Source organism: Polyodon spathula, chromosome 26, assembly GCF_017654505.1.
Source record: "Polyodon spathula isolate WHYD16114869_AA chromosome 26, ASM1765450v1, whole genome shotgun sequence".
Taxonomy (NCBI): Eukaryota; Metazoa; Chordata; class Actinopteri; order Acipenseriformes; family Polyodontidae; genus Polyodon; species Polyodon spathula.
Window position 1 is genome coordinate 1,654,056 of NC_054559.1, and position 25,662 is coordinate 1,679,717.

The following is a 25,662-nucleotide window of genomic DNA, read 5'->3' on the forward strand; positions in this document are numbered from 1 at the left end:
ATCCTCAGTGTGGTTACTCCCCCGCGCAACTATTTCCAGGTTTACCGGTTTGCAGTTTGTAGGAAATACAATACTGAGGTTGGGGGGCATCACTTTGTATTTGCCCCTAGAAACCCTACCCTTCTGTTCCGATAGGATACCACTCTGTCCCAGGGTTCTTATCAGTACTATTTTAATTTGAAAATGATAACTTGTAAAACAAAATGTAAAAGGCCCTCTGTTGCATTAAATATGTTCCACTGTGCATTAATTTTATAAAACAGCAGTAAAGGTTACATACTCAATTGTAAACACTTCATAATTATATAGTTTATACTATGTAGTATAAAACTATATATATATATATATATATATATATATATATATATATATATATATATATATATATATATATATATATATATATATATATATACACACACACACACACACACACACACACACATAGTAGACATGGTTTTAATATATTTCTGCATTAACTGATGGCTACTTTCAAGATGATAATGCACCCATCCACCGAACCAGCATTTAAAGGTTTTAGTTTTTAAGGAGTTCTTTGCCACCACAATCCCTGGATCTCATTCCAATTGAGCAAGTGTGGGATGAAGCATCTGTTTTCACCACCCTCTGCCTACCTCTCCAGTTGCGTGGTATAAAATATGTCTGAATGGATTTGAGACGCCTTCCAGCATCCTGTGGAGTTGATGCCACTTTGTGTCAAGGCTGGGATCGGGGCAAACGGTGACCTAACCCGCTATTAAGGAACATGTCCTAATAAAGTGGCCAGACAGTATGTAATGTGAATGTATGAATATTTATAGATTTTTTTTTTGCAGTTATAATTACAGCAAAGTCATTCTAATTATATACTATACTATTACAACTATATTTCACTCTTGCTCTCCCCTCAGTAAGTGTGGTCTGTGGTTTTACTAAAAGTGTGAATACCTGCAGCCTATGCAAATGGCTTACGCACTTTGGAATATATGAGAACACAGTGACATTAGACACACGTCTCTTACCAGAAACGCAGAGCACATGAGTTTGGTTTTCAGTTGTAGCAGTCAAAGAAGAAGAATGACTGAGATGAGTTCTAGACACAGGAAAACTGCTTCAAAAGCACTTGGACTCAGAAATAAGATGCTACTTCTTATCTTTATACTGTTGTTTTCAGCGGAAGGTAAGATTATCTACTTGCACATTTTTATTCATAGCAGCCCTCTATCAGATAAAAAAAGTTAGTGTTATCTCGTGGTATCTGCCTTTAAACCATAACAACACCACATTCGGCAAGCCAGATAAAAGATTGAAAGTGGGCACGTATTTTGTAATATTGTGTATTTTTTATATAAATCATAGTTTGTAATAAAACCATTTAGAAATACTAGAAGAAACTTAATAAATTCCACAATCTTTTTGAAGACATTGACATTAAGTTTGCTTTGGTATTTCTAAATTCTGTACTATTGAGTGTTTAACTTTATCGATGTAATAAAACTATGTTACAATTTATCATTTATCAGAGCTGCTGGTTTACTGATTTTCCACTGGTTGTACTGGTATAGGGGACTTGTGCTGGTTGATCAGTCCAAGTAAAATAGGTCCATTAAAAATCCTGTCATAGTTCATGTAAATCAAATAAAATAGATGTTTTTACAAAGTCAATTTTTATGAATAAAACGAAGTTTGATAATTATGAAACCACCAATAGCCCAGAACAGTTGCTTACATATCAAACTTAATTTTATTCGTCAAACAGATAAAAAAAAAGTATTTACTAATCTTTTAAAAAAAATGACATTTAACTATAATTTCCCCTTAATATCCAAAGAAAAGTTTACCACAGTAGATTGCATTTTATCAGTCAGCTCTCTTTCAAGCAGTGACCCAATTCAATGGAAGCACAATTTGAGTGGCATAGTGGCAGTTGTCACCTGCACAGGAAATAAAGGATACCCCTGGCTGTTACAGCAATCACTTTAATCTCATGAAAACTAGGTGACCTTGATCAACAGGTAATGTACACAAGAGATGTAGCAAATGTTCCTCCTCTCATGGCTTACTAAATCGTTATTCTAATTTGGTATGACCTTGTTTGGTATTACTACAGCTCTTAGAGCACTTGTGCTCACATGAACAAGTTTGAGAGTTATCTCAATCGGAACCTCTTCAGAAAGGCAGGAAAGGATACCGAGCTGTAGTAATGTTATAAGAAGACTTGCTCCTTTTTGACGTTTATTTTTCACAAAATATCACAATAAATCACTCACCTTTTAGAGTATTTGACTGGGGCTCTTCATTGGAACACCGTGGACTCTGTTAATTGTACAGCAGGTTTCAACACTCAGTGCTGTGAAGATATCAATCTCTGCACAAGTGGGCACCAGGTACCTGCAAAGGAAATAACAGGTATTGTGTCTTTAGTTGTATCTGCATATTCTGTGTTTAAAGAACACAAGAGCAGTGTACACCCCATTGCTCCTGTAATTTTGATTTGTTGTACAAATTAGATCAATCCACTGTAACTGAAAATCTGGGAAAACTGTAAAAATAGGCAAATTAGTGATTGTCTAATTAATTAATGACTTTAAAGTCCACACATGCAATTATTTTAAAATAATAAGAGAAAAGGAACACAGAGCCACAAATGATAAAATGCATGAGACTTTTAGTTGCTTAAGATGCCTAATTAAAGTATATGTTTACAGCATTGACTATGCAGGTAGGGATATACAGTGTGAAGAATATAACTGACACATCTTGAGATGCTCTAATACATTTGCACATGACTGTATAGTAATTACCAGGTTGAGTTGTATAATTCACGAGTTGTAAAAAACGAATTTATTATTGGATCATAATGTTTAGGCAGGTGTCTAATGCTTTAATACTCATTCTGCACTCTTAGGAGATTTCCACACAGGCAAAGTTACTAAACCACAGTACAAATTATTACACACGTTACTTCTTATAGCTAATAAAATATATTATTTTCTAGAAGGAATATGAATCATGATATTAGCCCTTTGGAATAAATCTGTTCTATAAATTATTAATTTGTAAAGAATTAGCTATAATATATATTCAGAATTCATTGAAATATTGAATAGAACCTTTTATTATTTTAGGGATGTGGAATTTGACTAAAACATTAACCATGAGTTCCCAAATGTGTTGTTTCATATCAGTATTTATTTAATCTTTACCTGGCCCATCTATCTGGTCCACTTGATTGATATTTGTGATTTATGTATTGAACATTAGCAGATGAACTGATCATGTGAAAACAACCAAATATTAACATTAAAATACTATTACTACTACTAATAATAATAATAATGGTGTTGTCTTTCCAGAAGATTGCGAAGGCCTTTGTGGTTTAGAGTGCTATAAAAAGACAACACACCCCGACGATCCTCTCCTTTGTACCTGGAAGTCAGGTAGAGCCATGCTCAGGGCTCAGTACACTCTTCACTACTGGTGAGGGAAAGAACCAGCCAGGACAGGCACGCAACCTCGACCACTGCATTCCCCTCACTGCAACCTCGACCACTGCATTCTCCTTACTGCAACCTCGACCACTGCATTCCCCTCACTGCAACCTCGACCACTGCATTCCCCTCAGTGTATCTTGAACCACTGCATTCCCCTCACTGCAACCTCGACCACTGCATTCCCCTCACTGCAACCTCGACCACTGCATTCCCCTCACTGCAACCTCAGCCACTACATTCCCCTCACTGCAACCTCGACCACTGCATTCCCCTCACTGCAACCTCGGCCACTGCATTCCCCTCACTGCAACCTCGGCCACTGCATTCTCCTCACTGCAACCTTGACCACTGCATTCCCCTCACTGCAACCTCAACCACTGCATTCCCCTCACTGCAACCTCGACCACTGCATTCCCCTCACTGCAACCTCAACCACTGCATTCCCCTCACTGCAACCTCGACCACTGCATTCCCCTCACTGCAACCTCGGCCACTGCATTCCCCTCACTGTAACTTAAACCACTGCATTCCCCTCACTGCAACCTCGGCCACTGCATTCGCCTCACTGCAACCTCGACCACTGCATTCCCCTCACTGCAACCTCGACCACTGCATTCTACTCACTGCAACCTCGACCACTGCATTCCCCTCACTGCAACCTCGACCACTGCATTCTCCCCACTGCAACCTCGACCACTGCATTCCCCTCACTGCAACCTCAGCCACTACATTCTCCTCACTGCAACCTCGACCACTGCATTCCCCTCACTGCAACCTCGGCCACTGCATTCCCCTCACTGCAACCTCGGCCACTGCATTCTCCTCACTGCAACCTTGACCGCTGCATTCCCCTCACTGCAACCTCGGCCACTGCATTCTCCTCACTGCAACCTTGACCGCTGCATTCCCCTCACTGCAACCTCGGCCACTGCATTCCCCACACTGCAACCTCGGCCACTACATTCTCCTCACAGCAACCTCGGCCACTGCATTCCCCTCACTGTAACTTAAACCACTGCATTCCCCTCGCTGCAACCTCGACCACTGCATTCTCCTCACTGCAACCTTGACCGCTGCATTCCCCTCACTGCAACCTCGGCCACTGCATTCTCCTCACTGCAACCTCGACCACTGCATTCCCCTCACTGCAACCTCGACCACTGCATTCCCCTCACTGTAACTTAAACCACTGCATTCCCCTCACTGCAACCTCAACCACTGTATTCTCCTCACTGCCATCTTAACCAATGAAGTTCTCCTTGATGTTCAGATTCAATTTCTGTTTCATCACATCCTGGGGACTTGTTAAAACAAAGCCATTCAAAGAAACTCAAGATATCTTTGAGAATCTACAGTCGATACACTCAAGTGCTTTGCTGCTTGTGCACTAGATTTAAAAAACAGCTCGGAATTTTTTTTAAACTATTTATTAATGCTCTAAAATAAAATCCCTATGCCAATGGTTTACAACTGCACTTCCACACACCTGTAATGGCATGCTTCACAAGGACTAACGAGGGCTTTTGAAATGTAACCAGTCATGAATGAATGAAACAGAATGGGAGTCAAGGTCATTCTGATGTTAATTACCCAGAGCTGCTTATAAAAGTGTGACCGACAGTAAGATTATTTGATTAGTTCATAGCAGACAGACACAATCAAAATACTCAACCAGAGAAAGTCCATTGCAAATTTGTAAAATAATCTATATGTCATTGCTATGATTATTCAAATAATTAACCTTTGCAACCTTATGGGAATGGTCTTCGAAATGACCACTAGGGTGCGCAACTGTAATTTCTGCAACTCTGGTGCAAATGTATCCCTTTAATTTAACAAATTAAAATATGGAATAGACATCCATCCAAGTACCAAACAATCTGCCCTGAGGGGTCTTTTTCAAATTGACCTCTTCTGATGTTTTTTAGTGCTCAAGGTAAAGACTGCCTTTCCTTTGATGCTGGGACCTCCACTTCCTGCTGTGTTAAACGATATGACTTGCAGATGAAACTCAACATGGCGTTCTGGGTTCAAGCGAGAGCAACCAACACAAACATCATATCCAGGAATATTACCGTTAATCTCACAAAAGCTGGTAAATTTCATAAGTGTTTTTCAAACTCCATGCTTAAAGATGGTTATCTTGGTCTGTAATAAATAAAGTAAATGGTGCTAACAAAATGATCCCAGTAAACCCCACCTATATATTCTCATTTCTCATTTTGTCATGATAATTTGTTTGTTAGGGAAAAACATTTTCTGAACACTCCTTTTTCAATTCTACTCTCTATGTGCTTGTTACTTTTAAACAGTAATCGCTATAGTTACAACTTGAACAAAATTGTAACTAGTTACAGTTACAGCTGCGATAGTCACTTCCCATGAACATTTTATAGAGCTGTTTTTTGCTTGTTTTTTTGGTTTGGTTGGGCTGCAGCTGCAAATATTCCTTAAAGATCCAGCTATCAAACCCATTCGTTCCCTCCTCTGACATAATTTTCACAATGATAAGAAAAGTGTGTTTGTGGGACATGTAAGGTTTGAACTGCGCTGTTGAAGCACTTTCTGGGTTCAATGTTACGCACCAGCTGTAGTCATTTTTTTTTAAGTGTAACCAAAAGGAACGTTATTTTTCACATAACATGCATTGCGTTACCACATTCCATTGTCAGAAAAAGGAACCATACACTTCTAAGTGACTGAAAATCTGATAATAGTAATGCATGCATGTGTGTTCATGTATGCAGTGAAGCCTGACCCTCCGGTGGTTTTGGAAATGAATAAATCTTCTGGAAACCTTCATCTGTCATGGAAGAAAGCAGCTAATGAAATGGGGGGCTCCCTCAATGAGATTCACATCAGAAGATTGAATGATTCCCACTGGCACAATGTAAGAATCCCTCAACCAACCATACACTACATACACAATATTATATACAGAAAGACTACTGCACAACAAGAGAGAGACATTGCAACATGCATCTGTATTTTAATACCATTTTATTTTGTAATCAATAGTAAAATGGTTCTGCAGAACATCCAATGTATTGGTGTGTTACTAAACTGCACTCTATAGAACAAGCTGGAAATGATTTAATTGAAATACTGTTATGTCATTTTAGGGAACATGTGAAACAACCTCAAAAAAAGAGACTTCAGGTAAGAGCACTACAATTTCTCACAGCCAATAAGTTTAAAGTGGTAAGTTTAAATTGTAGCTTACCAAATATCTCCATTAAATGACTGTCATGCACATCCATTCATTATGCAGAGCTCAAATGTGCAGCTTTGAAAGAAACACGTTATAGCAACCATGTATTTTCATTGTAAGATATATGGTACTACACTATGCTAAAGAAATCTGTTTATAAGACGCTGGAAAGTCACATTATCCCCTTGTCTGGCTGCTTCCCGCATTCACTGACATGCTTTCAGGTCGTATCATGCTTTGACCCAGAAGACACTGCTGAATACAATGACCCAGGAAGTTCAATTGAAAGAGACCTCCTATTTCCGTCTCCCCTCCAGAGCATTGCAGTGTGCAGGTGGACAGTCAGCCAGCCTACGAGCTTCAAATCCGGACAATACCCAAGAAAAATACAGAGCTGTGGGGTTTCTGGAGTGAATGGAGCTCAATTACGTTTGTTCCAGCAGGTAAACCATTTATTGCTGTTTCCTATAAAAAGCCTCATATTATAAATACATCAATTACATTCAAGAGCTTCTAATACAGTTTTTCTTAACCGTTTTTAATGTGTTCATTTTGTTATGGTATTCGCAATCGCTGCGATTGTTTCCACTCGATTTATTATTGGATAGTGCTTTGAACTGTTTTAAGCTCTTCATCAAAATTGACAGACCTTCTAATTTGTCTTGAACTTCCTCATTCCAATTAGTGACTTTCCATGGCTACCAGGTTAGAGGAAATAGAGGAAATCCCCCCCCCCCCAGATTTAAGAGAAAGCAATATAGATTAAAGCCTCGCTGAGGCTAAAGCGCACAAGCTGCGAAAGAATAGGTGTGGCCGGGGGTCCTCTCTGACCTACGAGGAACCTGGGCGGCAGAGCCAGGCCCGGTCGGGGGAGTGAGGCTCACTTCCCCCCCAGAAATGGCCTCCCGGCTCCCTGCAGAACCCTTACCCATGGGACAGGAAAGAACTGCATGCCGCACACTTAAACGTGAACTGGTAAACAAAAAGGACATGGGGAGGTATGCTAACCAAGGATTGTTGGGCAGCTGTAATGTCCAAAAAGTCATCCTGATATAGGTCTCTACGGCAGAAGACCAACATCCCAGGGATTTAATTGTGCGTTGATTAACCCCTGCACGAGCAGCTGAGGTGGCAGTATCTGGAGATAATAGAACCCGAGTGGTCTGAGAGCAGAGGATCTGAGGGAAGACAGCTCTTGGTCGCAAGATACCTGGCAAGCAGAGCTGGGGCAGAGAGAGAAATGAATCTTTGACAGCTGGATGAAGTGACCTCTATGGAGTTGATCCGCCTTGGAGGACCTCAGGAGAAGGATAAAGTGATCACCGGGAAGCTGGGATAGTGTCGCAAGCCAAGCGCTGGAATGCTGGATGGAGAAGGAACCGAGAATTTTCAACAACGAAGAAAGCCGAAGAATGCATAGGCACAGCACCTCCATGTTGGGGTCATCCGATGGATTATAGCAGCCGTTCCTGAGCGAGAAGATTAGAAGTCAAAGGACGGCGGATAGTCGGGACGGACAGGAGCTGTGGAGCAGGGATGGACGAAAGACAGAACTGATGTTGAATGCCGGAGATGTCGGATCTGATAGATAAAGGGAGGAGATTCAAGAAGACTCATAGGTAGGTAATGAATACGAGGAAGAGGTCTAGGTTGCTGACTGAATAAAACATCCGGTTCTGGGTGCAGAATAGGAGGAATGTTGACCAGGCAGTGGAGTAGGCAGACTGGGTGGAAGGAGCTAAAGCCTCAGACATGAACTGTCGTGCGGAACAGAGGAGAATGGAGAGAGTTCAGATGAACATCAGGTCCTTGAAGGGGGGTGGCGAGAGTCTGCATTGGGAACCAGGCTCCGGAACTTGAGGACCAATTCCTCCTTTAATGCGGCTAACGTCACTTCCAAGTACTGCTCCTTAGAGTAGCTATCCAGCATTCTTCCCTCACTGGGATAACAGTGAAGACGCGTCTTGGTCCGCTGCCAAAGCTTCTTGCATTAAGTATGACTGTTTCACTTTCAGCATATGTAGCTCTTGCAATCCAGTGAGAGCAGCGTGTAGCCTTTCTCAAACCTGCAGCGGTCTATCACCACCATCACAGATAAGTGCGGATCTGGAGCCTAGCTTTCCGTTCTGCATGTCTTTAGGAGACCTAGGAACATGACTTTTTTTTTTTTTTTTTTTTTGAGGACGGAGGGGTGGATGCAGAAAACTGCAGCGGCAGTTGATGTTCTTGCTAAGGTGACTTGGTGATCTGTATTGAAGATGAGCAGCCGGAACTACATTCATTGAGTGTTCCAGTGTTGCAGCAAGGAGTACCACATTCTGATGTCTAGAGATGAGATGCCGAACATCCTATGTGTTGGTTAATACAGGATCGATCAGTGGTTTGCTACTGTCATGTCTGCTTGGAATGGAAAAGGTGAATTCACATTCAGAGATTTGGGTTTCACAACTCCAGTCATTCTTCTAATAGTGGAACTCTTTAACTCATAATCAAGACAGATTCCAGTCTCATACCACATCTCTCAGCATGTATTAATGTTGTAGTATTTGAGAGGATGAGTGGACATACTAGATGGGATTTAGCATTAGCCTTGACCGTGGAAATGGCTGCCATGATCCGAGTATAGAGGAAAGCTGGAGCGTTGAAAGCTCTGGCGGAGGCTTTCTTGCTTCTGAAAGATATATATATTACAGTTGAGGAAAGAGAGAGAATGCGTGATATGAATGTTCTGCCTTGGAATAATGCAAATTGCGAAATTGAAGTGTCTGAAGGGAGAAAACCGGTTGCGTTTAGAAATTGAAAATACTTGGAAGTTGATAATGAGCTGACAAATGTACTCCAGGATTTGTCGAGTGGGAGGCTGGTTTCGGATTGACGGGACCGAGGTGATTCCAAGGAAGGCACGACTAAAATATTTGCTTCTGAAAGCTAAGCACGGTGGCCTGCTGCTTTGATGGATTAATAGGGTCGGAAGCTGTAATGTAACAAAGCGAGAGTTAATTGAGGGGAATTAGGGCGTTGAGACCGGAGGAACTGCCCACCGGGACGAAAAGATCAATGATTAGGCGCTTCCCGATATTTTGTGGGTTATTTTTGAATTAGAGACTCAATTAGAGATTCAAGTGAAATTCAGCTTTGCTGGGGTAAAATCAAAATATGAAAATATGTTTAGCTCAGGAAAGCTGGCAGTTTAAAGGATGGGTAAGTTCAACAGGGACTAGGGCCTGAGGACGCAGGTGGAAATTGATTGGCGACCGACATGGGACAAAGGGTAGAAGACATTTCTTTACACAAAGAGTGGTGAAGGTATGGAATGGGTTGCCTAGCCACAACGTTGCAGCTGAATAATTGGGATCCTATAAGCTGACTAGACAGTTTTGTGATCAATCAGCTACTAGGAACCGGACGAGCACTGATAGGCTGAACAGCCTCCTTTCATTCATAACTTTTCTTCTGTTCTTTTTACAGTCAGAGTTTCTGAACCTGTTGTGTGTATTTCTTTCTCTTCTACAGAAATTCAAGAGCCTCCACAGTTGCACTTTGTGTTAATGAAACTGGAATCCAGTGGCACCCGATCATTGATTCTAAAATGGACGGTAACAAAATTAATGAAAATATAGTAGCATAGCGATGAACACATTTACTGTACCAATTGAGATCAATTAGATCATATCATGTAGTATTTAAGCAAAAAGATTGGGGAGATGTGGTGGAGATTTTGTTTCCAGAGTTTATGAATTAAATAAAAGAGGTAAAAATAAGAGTTGTAACTAACAAAATAATCCATAAATCTTACCTGTTCTTTACTTTCATTTGTTATTCACAAAGAAACACATGTTATAGCAAGCATGTATTTTAAAACCTGATATCTGGTGCTACATTAGGTTAATGAAGGTTTCTATGTTGTATTACACTTTGTCATGTTACTGACTGAGCCATCATCATCAGGGTAGAGCTGCAGCATTGTTACATTTGTACTACTAAATGTTTCAGTTCATATATTTTCCCTGTGAAGATTTTGACCATCTTTACATTGTCTTCTCCAGGCTCCTCACAATGCTATGGCTTCTCTAGGGGAGATTGAGTATAACCTAACCATCAGTATGTTGCCTGAAGAATGCAGAACATCTCTGAAATCAATCAGAATGAACACAACAGAATATACCATGAACATCTCTAATGCAGGATACAGAGTGTCACTGGTTGCGTTCAACAAAGCTGGACAATCACCAAAGAAAACTGTTCTCATCTCCCCTGGTCACACAGGTAAGGGCACGATTCTCATCTCCCCTGGTCACACAGGTAAGAGCACGATTCTCATCTCCCCTGATCACACAGGTAAGAGCACGATTCTCATCTTCCCTGGTCACACAGGTAAGAGCACGATTCTCATCTCCCCTGGTCACACAGGTAAGAGCACGATTCTCATCTCCCCTGGTCACACAGGTAAGAGCACGATTCTCATCTCCCCTGGTCACACAGGTAAGAGCACGATTCTCATCTCCCCTGGTCACACAGGTAAGAGCACGATTCTCATCTCCCCTTGTCACACAGGTAAGAGCATGATTCTCATCTCCCCTGATCACACAGGTAAGAGCATGATTCTCATCTCCCCTGGTCACACAGGTAATTTGAAGGAAGAACGAATGTGAGTCAAATAAGTGAGTTAAAATAGAATAGGTCAACTAGACACTAAATAAACTTAATAGTAAATATTAATAAAACATGTATTTGATAATGTCTGCTACTCTTTGTGGACATATTGTTTCGTGAAACTGCTTGGAATTGTTTTAAATAATTTTCTAAAATGGATTGCAAGAAAACGCCATCTTAAACCGCCCACGCTTCACAATCACTTCACAATCATGTGACATATGCTCAGTGGACTGCCAGTTTCTGACTGTCATGTTACTATATCTTAGTAGTTGACTATTCGGTGCTATCCCTAATTTGAACTACATCCAAAGCACAATGCCATCTCTACAACCTTAAGCTAATAGTTTATTTTATTCTCCTTTTAAAAGAAGTGTATCGAGCGAATCGCACTGTGGTGATTGACAGGATCCGGCAGAAACAGCATTGCAAGAAAGTGTGCACTCAGTGCCAAGATGTGCTGGAAACGCAGCCATCGGAATCCTGTGGCACTTATACTGGCCATAAAAGAAAGATCACGGAAAATTACCTTGGTAAGGCTTGTACTGTACTTGGAAATGCTTTGCTGTTTTGAATCATTATTGCCAACACAGTGCAACATTCCTTTAAGGCCAAAATACCAGTAATTCCAGTTAATCGTATCTGATATATATTGCCATCATTTTGTAGGCCTCACATATTATACTAAAGGTGCATTAGATTTTATTATGGTCTCTGATCCATAGTGTCTACTATTATATAGTAAACTCTGTGGATATAATGCACTTTTTTTTTTTGGAATGTACACAAAAGGCTTGTGTGCATTGCAGTTATGCCACCTTTCCTAATAATTAAAATATTTAGACTATCTTTTAAAGAGGATCGTATCTATTCAGTCAATTTAGTGTGGAAAAATGGGAAATACAACCCTCACCCCTAGTCTTGCTCTAAATCATTTGTTGTTTCCAAACTTTTGAACACTACTCTGTGTGTGTGTGTGTGTGTGTGTGTGTGTGTGTGTGTGTGTGTGTGTGTGTGTGTGTGTGTGTGTGTGTGTGTGTGTACACCCCACACAGGGGATTCATAATTTGCAAAGTAGGGGCTGTGAATACAGTGGAATTGCAGCACCCAGCCTCTTTATACCTGAAAACCCCTCTGGTGGCAAAACGGTGCATCACATAACGTCTCAGTCAGGCATTTCCTTTGCATTAGGGATGGGACATTATAAAATTTTCGCTGTATGATAACCGTTTAAAAAATACCTTGTTAACCTTAATATCACTTTATACAGTACATCATGCAAGCTATCAAATAAAGGCTCAAAAGAAGAAATACTAATGTAAATCATTTAAATTACCGTAATTCACAAAAATAAAACCAATAAAACACACTTCCTTTCATAGAATGATTTAAACATTTGGTATTTGGTATTTTGCTATGCCAAATAACTTGGTATGTTTCTTTTTCATAAAGACAATTAGAATAATAATTAAAAAAAAAAAAAAAAAAAAAAAAAAAAACTAAAGTTGTACACTCTCAATGTTATACTACAGCAGTATTAAGATCTATTATTTGCTCATAATGGCGTGCTGATGTAGTTTGTTAAAACATTTTAACGTATAAAATTAAATAAATAAACAAAAATAATAAATAAATGCTTTGTTTAGCTGATGGCAAATAGAATTGGGAAATGATCGGTCTTTTGCTTAAAACACAAACATGTACCCATACAGGTTATTATTTAAGAGCAGAGATGAATCATTTATTTTTTCATCCGGATAAATAAAATATGTATAGCAAAAAAAATATATATATATAATATATATATATATATATATATATATATATATATATATATATATATATATATATATATATACTAAAACGTGTTATTGGATTTACATTGCGACATTGCACAAGTAAGCTTCCAACGATTATTACACATGTGGAGTTTGGGGAAAAAAAAAAAAAAAAGATTTCTTCAATTACCTAAGAAAATTAATTGGAATACTGTTATAACTTGTTTAAACAAAACTACGTTGATAACAAGTAGGCTATCGTGCTGCAGTCGCGGGTCTGTGCTAGTTTTGTTTGAGACATTGGTCATGTTCTTATAGCACAGATTTCCGCAGTTCTGCACAGTGCTGCACACAATCCCGGAGATGCGCTGTAGACGTCAGTCATCACCCATTGAAATCTGTGCAGATTCTGCATAGCCCAGCGCAGCTTTGAAATGTTACTGCGGGAGGCTGGCTGCGGCTGTGAAGCAAAGGGCGATGCAAAGATCACAAGTGACCTGCTAATCGTAATGCAAATAACCACAATATTACGATACGATAAATGGAACGGTATTAATACCATAATGTAAATAAACAGATGTAAACCGAAAAACCGGTATACCAACCCATCCCTACTTCGCATATCATCGTCTACGTACCTTGCAGTTTCCGCGATGCTCCGACAATGTCGCGCCAGTTATACATCACCCTGTATATTATATCTCTAACATTCTTAAGCTTAACGATTTGAAAAATGTCAATAAACTCCTTACTTCCTCTAAAACAGTTTTGAGAACTGCAAGCTTGATTGAATAAATAAAAATTGACCTTAACCTTCCTTAAACCCTGTTTTGTGATTTTCTTCTGTTTTTTTTTTTTTTTTTTTTTTTTTTTTTTTTTTTTTTTTTTAGGTAAAATGAAGAATCTGACACGATACCGAATCACAGTTCATTGTTTACATGAACATGAAACTGAAACATATGAAGTGTATTTAGCAGAAGGAAGTACGTTGTAGAAGTCTTTTAAAGCCAATAAACACAAAATGGACCATTCAGTCCCTTCTAAAAGTCTACCATGGTAAAAGTGTGGTAAAGTGTAAGAAAGCACAGTGAAAGCATGACACAGCATGCCTAAGCCTTACAAAGAACAGAGAGGTATTAAAAAATCTTGACAAACTGTGGAAAACTATGGTCAATGCTATGCAAAACCATGGTGGTGGTGGTGGTGGTGGTGGTGGTGGTGGGGGGGGGGTTATGTCTGCCAATGTTTAGATCATTTGAAGAGCCATGAAAAAGCTGTAAAATGAGTTGAATAATTTGTGACTTCTACTGTTGGTTGGTTTCACAGCTCCCAAGAATGGCCCAAGCAACATTTCCATGCAGGCAACTCATAATTCAGTCCTGGTCACATGGACCCCCATTGCGATTGATGCCTGCCAGGGGTTTCTGCTAAAATACCGCATCTATTATTCTACTTTGAATGAGAGGAACCAAACACAAGGTACATATTGAGTTCAGTTTTACAAGCATTGCAGATAAAGATACATTCCAGGATATACATTGTCATCGCTTCATGGCTCTCAGATTTTGATATATGAGAAAGGCACACATTATGGTAAAGTGAAGACAATGTATGGAATATTTCTTACAGACACCGCAATGCTACACCGGTCACCTGTGTAAGTGTCATTGGCTGGTTTAGATGCACGCTATTTTGGTTGTCAGCATTCCTATTTGCCTTGCGTGACGTCTGATCCTTTGCAGCTTTCCTAAACTGGGTTTACAAGATGTTTCAAGGTTGTGTTGAAGAACTGTAAGGGCAGCCTGCCTTATTTGGCCACTGAAAAAATATAGTAAAAAAGCGACAGAAATAAAAACTAAAACCCAGATGTATTGTTACACAGATAACAAAAAAACCCAACAACATTCCATAAGAGAGGACAGTGATTTTTTGAGATTTACGATTATACTGTAAATTTACAGTATAATCGTAAATCTCAAAAAACTACTCACTTCTAAATCTTTTGTAGTCATTTTTGTATTACTTTAGTATAAATACATGTTAATTTGGATTCATATGTTGTTTTTTTCTGACTTTATGTGAACGAAAAGACACAAAAACTCCCGTTTTTTCATTGGAAATAATGATATTTCAAAATATCACTGTCCTGGTCACAAAAGCAAAGTCTGTGGGGAATAATAGCCATTTTCTATACTTTTGAGGCGTAAGCAATTAGGAAATAACACTTACTACCCAGGAACAAAAAATAATAAAAAAATTTGTTACACAGTGTAATCAAACAATTCTGATAATTCTTAACCAGCACAGTATGTTACATCTTGTTGGTGAAATGTGGGCCCATTCTGCCTTGCATATGTCCTTCAGCTCAGACAGATTGGATACACAATGCTTGACTGCAGCTTTTTCAGATCAGTCCAAAGAATTTCTATTGGATAGCAATGTGGTGATTGTGAATGCCATTCTAGAACTTTTATCTTCGTTTTCTTCAAGAATTCTTAGCTGTATGCTTTGGGTCATTGCCGTGTTGAAAAACAAACTCTCTTCCAATCAGCTTTTGAGCAGATGGTATCATTGTACTTGTTTTGATACAAGTTTTCAATCTCAATCACATGAATATTTCCAGTCCCTGAACTGCTAAAACACACCCAGATCATGATCGATCCACCTCCATGTTTAACTGTTGGTACGAGCATTTGTTCATTGAAGACTTTCCTTTTTTTTTTTTTTTACTGTGGTCCATTTTTGGGGAAAAGTTCAATTTTAGTCTAATTGGACCAAAGAATTTTGTTTAAGAACACTTCAGATATTCTGTTTATATTTCTTGTCAAATTTTAGTGGTTTGTTTTATGAAAAGTGATTTGGAGCAAGGTCTAATTTGTTAAAACAGGCCCTGACGCTAAGGTAATCCTAGCGCCGGATTTAATAAAGAAAAAAAAAGAAAACAAAGCTAAAAATAAACAGTTGCCACACAAGGCGAGGGCTAGTCTGAATAAAAGAGAAGCTCCAGGAATCTACTACGCTACAAAACCCTCTCTATACACTTTTTTGGATCATCATCCCCTAAACTAAACTACTGCTGTGGCTCCTGAAGTCCCGGCCTCCCAGTGAATCCGGATCTTTACGACAGTCCTGGCTGAGCAGAGCCTTCACAGGCACCGTCTTGCAGTTGAAGGGTTCTGTAGTAGTTATCCTGCAGAGTGGACGCTCTCCTCCTTGATGTCAACAAAGTGTCCTTCTGTGTAGCATGGCGGTGCAGTCGCCTCGAGCTGTGGCACAGACGCTTTATGAACTCCGCGAAGCCTCCTCGGGCACGCCCCCTCAGCCAATCTGGACCTCCCGATCATCTCGGCACCGGGCCAGCTTAACTGCTCAATTGGAATCCCGTCAACACGTTTGCTGTTCCGTGTCCCGGCTGCTCACATTTGTGCTGGAACCAGTGACAGGGTGCCAATACTTTTGTCATTACGAGAGTAGCTGTTATTTACTTCATGCTAATATTTGACTCTGCTTTCACCAAGATAAAATTAGTTAGTCATGTTGGGGACCAAACAAGATATAGTTCCGCTGTAATATATGAGCTTTCAGTGCTTTTCCTATTGTCTGAAGTGTAATGCTGGCTCCCGGGATCAGCCTATTTGCTCCCCCCCTGGCGCATCACCATACACAATGGCAGCGATGCTGGCTCCAGGGATCAACCAAAGTATGGTCTCCCTAGGGCCTTAGCATGGCAGCTGTGTGGAATGGGCTGGGGGGAGCACTTTGCAGGGGTCATCAGGTAGGCACCTCCTGTCTTCAATGTTACATTGACTAGCTCACGACACCTAATGAAGGCTTGACATTGATCCACGGAATCCTCCCATGGGTCTGTTAACTCCACAAGGAGAACGAGGCGTGCTGAGACTGACCACAGGGCAATGTCAGGTTGACGGGTAGCTGTAACAATCTCAGATGTGAAAGTAAGGTTCTGACCAACATCTGCCGGCATTCTCCAATCTCTAGCAGCCTTCAATCGTCCCAGCAGAATGTTAGTTCTAATACCTTTTCCTGTTGGTGGCTCCCCTGGATGTGGAATGGCGTTCTCTGGGTGCAGCTTTGCTGATACTGGAGGCGAGCTGTTGATCTTATTATTCTGTTCCTCCAGTGCTAATGTCAAGCATTGCAAGTGAAGGGACCCTGGCTCAGAGCCACCTGTGCTTCTGGGTAACCGGTGATGACCACAAAGGACACGCAGGGCTCTTCCCTACCAACACATTCAGGTTCTCTGGTGATGGAAGAACATTGTGTGTGGACCTGATCATAGGAAGTTGGTGTGGCCTTTAATGTCGGAATCGTTCCTTCAATGGGAATTTGCTAGAAACCTGTGAATGGAACTTTTCAAAATGACACGAATGGGTTATAAGTTAAGATACTTTGTTCTGATTAACAATAATCATAATATTAATGTTTTTTTTATTATTATTATTTATTATTAGATAATAAAGAATCAGTATCATACATTGTAAACATAGAGAACTGCTCTGTTTGTAATGGTTTTCCTCTCCATTGCACCAGAACATTACACCTGACATATCTCATCTTTGTAAAAGAAGGTTTTGATTTTGACCCCAGTTGTAGTGTTAATAAATAACTTGCTGCACTCGTCTCCATGCTTGTCTGTCACCCAGTTGCTGAAATAGATGGGGGGATGACAGAGTATGAAATCCAGAACCTGTCTTCAAATACTATGTACAAGCTGGAGATAGCAGGGACCACCGCTCAGGGGGAGGGAGTGCGTAGCATTACACACTTCCAAACATCGCAGAGAGGTATCAGCATTCTTCTTCTTCTTCTTCTTCTTCTTCTTCTTCTTCTTCTTCTTCTTCTTCTTCTTCTTCTTCTTCTTCTTCTTCTTATTATTAATTAGCAATTGGGATAGTCTACTGCATTCATTGTGCACGTCTTGCTTGATCCTAACAAGATATTGCATTTCTGTTTGTATGTGGGACAGGGTAGCATCACGACCCAAGCTGTTACAGTGAGGAAAGAGACCCAGAGACAGAAAGAGACCCAGAGACAAAAAGAGACCCAAAGACAAAAAGAGACCCAGAGACAGAAAGGAGACTCAGACAGAAAGGAGGCTAGGAGACAGAAAGAGACCCAGAGACAAAAAGAGACCCAGAGACAGAAAGGAGACTCAGAGACAGAGAGACTCAGAGACAGAGAGAGACTCAGACAGAATGAGACTGAGACACAGAAAGAGACCCAGAGACAGAAAGGAGACCCAGAGACAGAAAGGAGACTAGGAAAGAGAAAGAGACCCAGAGACAGAAAGGAGACTCAGAAACAGAGAGAGACTCAGACAGAAAGAGACTGAGACATAGAAAGGAGACCCAGAGACAGAAAGGAGACCCAGAGACAGAAAGGAGACTCAGAGACAGAAAGAAACTCAGAAAGAAAGAAACTCAGACAGAAAGAAGACTGAGACAGAAAGTGACTCAGAGACAAAAAGGGGACTCAGACCGAAAGAGACCCAGAGACTGAAAGAGACCCAGAGACAGAAAGAGACCCAGAGACAAAAATGAGAATAAGAGACAGAAAGGATACCAAGAGGCAGAAAGAGAGCCAGAGACAGAAAGGGGACTTGGAGACAGAAAGACCCAGAGACAATGGAGACCCAGAGACAGAATGGAGACCCAGAGACAGAATGGAGACCCAGAGACAGAAAGGAGACTCAGAAACAGAGACTCAGACAGAAAGAGACTGAGAGACAGAAAGGAGACAGAGGCAGAAAGGAGACTCGGAAACAGAGAGAGACTCAGAGACAGAAATGAGACTCAGAGACAGAAAGAAACCCAGTGACAGAAAGGAGACTCTGAGACAGAAAGTGACTCAGAGACCGAAAGAGACCCAGAGACCGAAGAGACCCAGAGACAGAAAAGAGACTAAGAGACAGAAAGGATACCAAGAGACAGAAAGAAACCCAGAGACAGAACAGAGACCCAGAGACAGAAAAGAGACCCAGAGACAGAAAGAGACACAGAGACAGAAAGGAGACTCAGAAACAGAGAGAGACTGAGAGACAGAAAGAGACCTAGACACAGAAAGGAGACTCATACAGGGAGAAACCCAAAGACAGAAAGAAGACTCAGAAACAGAGAGAGACTCAGACAGAAAGAGTCTGAGGGACACAAAGGAGACAGAGACAGAAAGGAGACTCGGAAACAGGCAGACTCAGACAGAAAGAGATTCAGAGACAGAAATTAGACTCAGAGAAAGAAATGAGACTTGGAGACAGAAAGAAACTCAGACAGAAAGAGACTCAGAGACAGAAAGAAACCCAGTGACAGAAAGGAGACTCAGAGACAGAAAGAGACCAAGAGACAGAAACAGACAGAAAGAGACCCAGAGACAGAAAGAAACTCAGACAGAGACCCATAGACGAAAAGAGACCCAGAGACAAAAAGACACCTAGAGACAGAAAGAGACCCAGACAGAAAAAGATCCAGAGACAGAAAGACACCCAAAGATGAAAAGAGACCCAGAGACAGAGAGAGACTCAGAGACAGAAAGTAGACTAGGAAACAGAGAGAGACTCAGACAGAAAGAGACTCAGAGACAGAAAGAAACTCAGACAGAAAGAAACTCAGAGACAGAAAGGGTACTCGGAGACAGAAAGAGACCCACTGACAGAAAGGAGACTCAGAGACAGAAATCAGACCCAGAGACTAAAAGGAGACTAGGAGATAGAAAGAAACCCAGGGAAAGAAAGAGACCCAGAGACAGAAATGAGACTCGGAGACAGAAAGGATACTCATAGACAGAAAGAGGCTCAAAGACAGAAAGAGACCCAGAGCCAGAAAGAAACTCAGACAGAAAGAGACCCAGAGACAGAAAGGAGACCCAGACACAGAAAGAAACTAAGAGATAGAAAGAGACCCAGAGACAGACAGGAGACTAGGAGCTCATTTGGAATTTGTAAGGATGGGTTTGTTACCATGAATTCCTGCATTTTCTCTGTCCAATAGATTTCCCTTTGTAGTTGTAGGAATCATCTTGCAGTGGACTATAGTAGCAGTCAGTGTCTGCATACTGTCTCTCACAGGAGTCCCGGCCATCAGAAGGTAAGACTGGGCTCTGAATCGACAAGCAGAGAATGAGCAGCAGTAGAACCCTAAAGAGCATTCTAACGTGTGTGAGATATTAAAGTAAATATTTACAGGTGTGGAGGTTTAACAAAACAGAGCTTACCTTAGTTTTTATTTAATATTCTTATTACTTTAGACTCGTATATGCAATTTTAGCATGAACATTTTAAGCGTCTCTCCTCAAAATAGCCCCTCAAGCACGACTGAGCCGTGTTTCTTACTCGGACGGAATGTGTTCCTGACCTCAAGCAGAGCCAGGGTGCTCACGTGCAGATTGACCCCTTAGGGATCAGGTGGGAATATACAAAACTCAGGGACCATAGAGATTACTGACAGATAGATAGGCTAAACAGCCCTTCAGTCCCTGCAGTGCCTGTGTTTCTACAAAAGCCTGCATTTAATATACTGTTAAATCTGTATATCATTGTGACAGGACGGCTAAGTGGGGACATCCCCGGACCAGGATGTTCACACAGATACTCAAGCACTTTGGGTTGAAGCGCTGCTGCGCAAATTTATTAAACCAAAAATAAATCAAAAGGATAAACAAAAACACAGCTCACAGAGGCAAAATCAATGTTTAAACAAAAACAAATCTCGCTTACAGAATATCTCCACCCAAAACAATTGTATTCTTTCTTTGAATTTCTTTCTCCCTTCTCTCTCGCTCATGTATCTTCTATCTGTACACAGACAAAGACAAGCTTATATAATAATTCCATTATACAATTCCCTCACATTTCCCATTCAGCCCTAGAGGCTTCTGGGACCTATAGTTTTTAGATATTTGGCCATGACACCCCTCCCGTAGACTGCAAAATGTCAACACATACAGTGAATATACATTCCTACATGCAGGGCTGTGCTCTGCCCTGCCCATGTGCAGCACTTATAAGAGGCTTGGCGAGGCTAAGCCTCCCCAAAATAAATTGACCAAACCCTCACAAGACATTGTTCAGACCAACACATTTTTTTTTTCCACAAGCACGCAAAGCAGGTCTAACAAACATATTTCTCGTGTTTCAACTGAGCAACCGCCAGAGCTAGGGCAGCTGGGATTTCAAAATCAACACTGTAGAATGATATACAGGATTTAGTTGCATTTCAATGTCATTGGAGGAGACAATACTTGGCTGGCTTAACGTTAATTCTTCCTGCCGATCTGAGCCCTCCATACTGCTGCAGGAGGCAGCCGACGAAAACTGACTCCTTTTTGCTCATTTGCTTGCCTGGAACATTCAATTCACAATTTCAACATTTATTCTAATTGCTGTTATCTATACAAACAACTTGATCTGAATCTAATTTTATAGACATTTTCGTAGCATACTGTTTCTTTTAACGCACCACCGTTTTGTGAGAATTTGTAACTGCATGTGACGCTACAGTCAGAATATACTTCCTTCGACTGTTTGAACAAATGCCACCTTTCAGAAAAGTTTGTGGTTCCAGATTATGAATGTTCCTGAAGTTTTTTCTTTAGATTTTTCCAGTCATTCACTCCATTTTCAGAAAACTTTTGAAAAAGTGTCTGTCTGCTTATTGTACTCTAAATATGAAAATGTATTTTAATATTCTGATGAAAATGAATGGTTTTGCTTACGAAAGACAGTTTTCAGATACACAGGTAAACAAGTATGATGGTTCTGTTGCAGTATCACCAGGGTTCAAATACAGGATTCAGTTTCATTTCAATGTCACTTGAGCAGACAGTGCTTGGCTGGTTTGACCTCCATTCTTCCACCGATCTGAGCTCCATATAGATATTCAAAAGTTTACGGTGTGAGTGCAGTTATTTATTTATTTTTTTAAATATTCCTTATGAAATACGCTGAATGCCCCTTGATTATATACGATAGTAAGTGCATGTTTAATAGGAACGTAATAGTCAGTATTAATAATTGATTTAAATTGGTGTGAAGTGATGGAAATGGTGTTTGAAATTGGTATGGGTACTGTAGGACTGCAGAACAGGTTAACAGATTTAGCGGTTAAAAAAAAAAAAAAAAAAAAACAGTGCAGCTTGTTATCCTTACTGTTGTTCTAATTTGCTTAAATGGGCATAACTTGGTTTAAAGTATAAGCTAGAGCTATGTTAAACTTTATTTATGTGACCACCTTATGCTGAGAAAAAACAAACAAATAACAACAATGTGTTGTCACACTGGCGAGATATGTTATTTATTCTCTTATTTCCCAAGTGGTTTCGATGAGTGTTTTGTGCTATACAAGCATTTTTTTAGAGGAACGTGTCCGTTAGTCCTGCTTTAAATTCACCTATTGGATAAATAAACTCAACACATGTTAAAGGTTTACACAATAAAATGAGTGCAGCTATGTTCAACTGTAATACTATATATATATATATATATATAGATATATATATATTATATATATATATATATATATATATATATATATATATATGATATCAATATATATTAGTAAGGAAACACATTCCGTTCAGAGTAAAGAGTAAGAAACCTAGCTCAGCCATGTTTGATGGGGATATTTTGTTTACAGTTTCTGAGGACTCTTGTTTAGACTCTTTTTATATTATTTTCTGTTTCGTTCAGAATATCCTGGTGACTTTGTAATAAAAGTTTAAAGCACCCGTCTGACCCCAATAGAGCTATCAGAATCAAGTCTAAAGTTAGACTTGATCCTGAAACAGAACATTATACAAAGTGAATCTAAATTACATACATTATGTGACTTTAATTCCACACAGGTTATTAGAACAGAAAAAAAATCCTGTCTTTTCTATGTGGCATTTTCTATCACATATCAACATCATTTTGCAAAATCAGAGCCAAGTTGCACAACATGAAACACAACACGTGGATAGCTAGAAAAAGATATAATGCACGTTTCTAGTTAATGTTAAATTGAGACTTCCCCTTTATTTTCATCCAGGGTTTTTATATGGCTTAAGAATGATTATATTAGTTTTAAATATTACAATAAAAAATACAATTCAGCATTATATAAAATGAACCCATTTTTTTCAGAATAAAGAAAGTATTGTTGTCTGCAATACCCAGTCCAGAATGCAGTTCTGCAATGAACTTTCCAACGCAGGTATGCTTTCTGCTTGATTGTTTAACAGTACAGAAGCCCTGAAGAACATGTCTGAAATATCACAGTTATCGTGAGAAATGTATTCATCTTATTGTTTAAGGTTAGGGTTGAGGTATTTCTTACATACAGGCCACAGGTTAAAGCAACAAAATAGTAGTAGTTCCATCATGCACATCCAATCATCATATAGGTCTCAAATGTGCAGTTTTGAAAGAAACACATGTTTTACCAAACAAGTTTTTTTTTTTTTTCTGCTATTACACTAGGTTAAGAAATCTCTGTTTGCAAGCCTTGCTTTTAACTGTCTTGCACTTCCTGGGTCCATTTCACCTAGAGGTGGTCTCTTTCCTGTCAATAACCGATTGGCTACCATAACTTCTCACGTTGACTGACATGTATCAGCCAGTAAGATGACCCAGAAGACAGTGCTGGAGGGGGATAAAGTTAAGCAGGAACAGACGTCCTGGGAGGCAAAAGCATTTTCTTTAACTTAGTGTAGACCAGATGTTTGTTTTAATGTGAAAATGCAAAAACAAGTTTAATTTTTTATTTTTTTTAAAAGTACATTTGACACCTATGTAGCTAATGCAGGTGACAAAGGGGTAAGATTTATCGAATTGTTTTGACAGCTACTATTACTTTAATGGTTACACTATGGCTTACAGTTTATGGTCTACAAATATTTAAATTTAAAAGAGCCTATGAACTATGAAATGGCAATGCTGAGTGGTGCATAATTAATTCTTATAGTATTTTCAATACACATTCCAGGCTCCTATCCCTCTACAAGCACTGAGATGTGAAGAAGAGGATGAAGCGGAGGTGCTGGTGGTGCTGGAGAAAAGCGTTGGACCCCCTCCTGTCAAGGACACAGCCCTGATGAGGGCTGAGGAGAGCGGGGACAGCGACCACAGGGACTCCTCATCGGAGAGTGGGAGCTTGGCCGGCTTCGAAAGCAACTTCAATCCACATTATAAAACGCAGGTGCTGAACCACCCTGAACTGGAGGGGCACGAGTCACATGATGAAGCCCCTTTACAGAAACAGACACAGTGTGGAGCAGTCTAAGCGCTGTGTTAAACAAAATACATTGTAAATCACAGCTAGCAATAATAGATAGCACACACAGTGCCTCATGTATATATACACTGGCAACCCTGACTCATGGGTCCCAGAGGTCTCTCCTGGTAAAGGCACGACCAAGTGGTATGCAGGGTGAGTCGTGCAGTCAGAGCAGTGGTGGTTATTGCTGTGTGAAGCTGCTGCTCTCCTAATTGCTGATGAGTGCCTGCAGGGCTGGCCTTTATCCTCCAAGGGCCGGCAGCTCACATCCGCTGTGGAGCTCCTGGGTGTAAAGAGGGGACTGGCTTGGGGATCGGAGGACACCCGCTGACCTTCAGCTCTCCTAGTGTTGTGGGGAGCTGCTGCTGTGAGGGGCTAATTGGACCTCTAAGTTGGGGTGAAAACTAGAGAGGCAATTCCAAGATAGTATTGCATTGTATGTTATTTTTCAAGATTAACAGATGTTATGGAGACTGTACACATACAGAATATTTCCATATTGACAGGCCACACAATTCTTAACAGCTTGGCACAACTGTTATATGTGTGTGTGTGTGTGTGTATTTGTGTGTCTTTGAGCTTTCCAGCTTTTCTAGCTAAAAGAGTTCTAAAAATATCATGCACAAAGAAAAAGGGTAGTTTACTGAAAAGATGTAATAGGAGCTATACTCGAACACTGCTATAGTAGTTTTCTGCTCACAAGATATTTTCAACACATTTCCTCCATTCTTAATTCACTCCTATTTTTTGAAAGCAGAAAATCATGTTAACATGACAAAATGAAAATCTTGAAAGTGAAACTTGAACTATGTCATGTAAGCTATTTGGTGCTTGTTTTGTAAAATGTACCTCTTTAAAAAAACAGTTAATTGAAGACTGGAGTAAATTATTTTAAAACTGGTCCTGCATGTTTAGACATCAGCATGCTGAATGTTGTCAGACTGATACAGATTGTCCTTGCAGTCTTTTCAAACTCTTTAAAAACCTGAATTATATACTTCTAAAGAGCCATATTGTATTTGCCATGCATGTAATAGAACAATTGATATGTTATGTGCTGGCAACTTTTGCCTAGTGTAAAAAAACATCCCAAAGACCTCATCTCTTCAGTACAGAAAGAAGGAGAAAAGCAACTGACTTTATAAAATCCACTGCTTCAAATTTAACACAGAGAGATGGAAGAATGAGAGGGTACATATGGACGCAAGTTTAGAACAAATGGTAGGAAGCAGTTTTTTACACTGAGTTTGAAATGAATG

General features: G+C 40.1%; 1 protein-coding gene across 4 annotated transcripts; it reads left to right on the forward strand.

The window, feature by feature from the left end:
• The first annotated feature begins 1,047 nt into the window (after positions 1–1,047).
• Positions 1,048–25,662, forward strand: LOC121300621 (interleukin-6 receptor subunit beta-like). 4 transcript variants are annotated; one of them, XM_041229231.1, is made up of 16 exons: positions 1,048–1,180; positions 2,278–2,409; positions 3,357–3,480; positions 5,423–5,589; positions 6,242–6,384; positions 6,617–6,653; positions 7,023–7,148; positions 10,219–10,301; positions 10,752–10,971; positions 11,730–11,891; positions 14,027–14,119; positions 14,463–14,615; positions 17,801–17,941; positions 20,155–20,236; positions 23,272–23,341; positions 24,113–25,662. In XM_041229231.1, the coding sequence occupies exons 1-16, from the start codon at positions 1,078–1,080 to the stop codon at positions 24,407–24,409; spliced, it is 2,133 nt and encodes a 710-aa protein (XP_041085165.1). In that variant the 5' UTR covers positions 1,048–1,077; the 3' UTR covers positions 24,410–25,662. The 4 variants fall into 4 exon arrangements, with proteins under 4 accessions (XP_041085165.1, XP_041085166.1, XP_041085167.1 ...); XM_041229232.1 differs by having other exon boundaries at positions 3,360–3,480; XM_041229233.1 differs by lacking the exon at positions 14,027–14,119.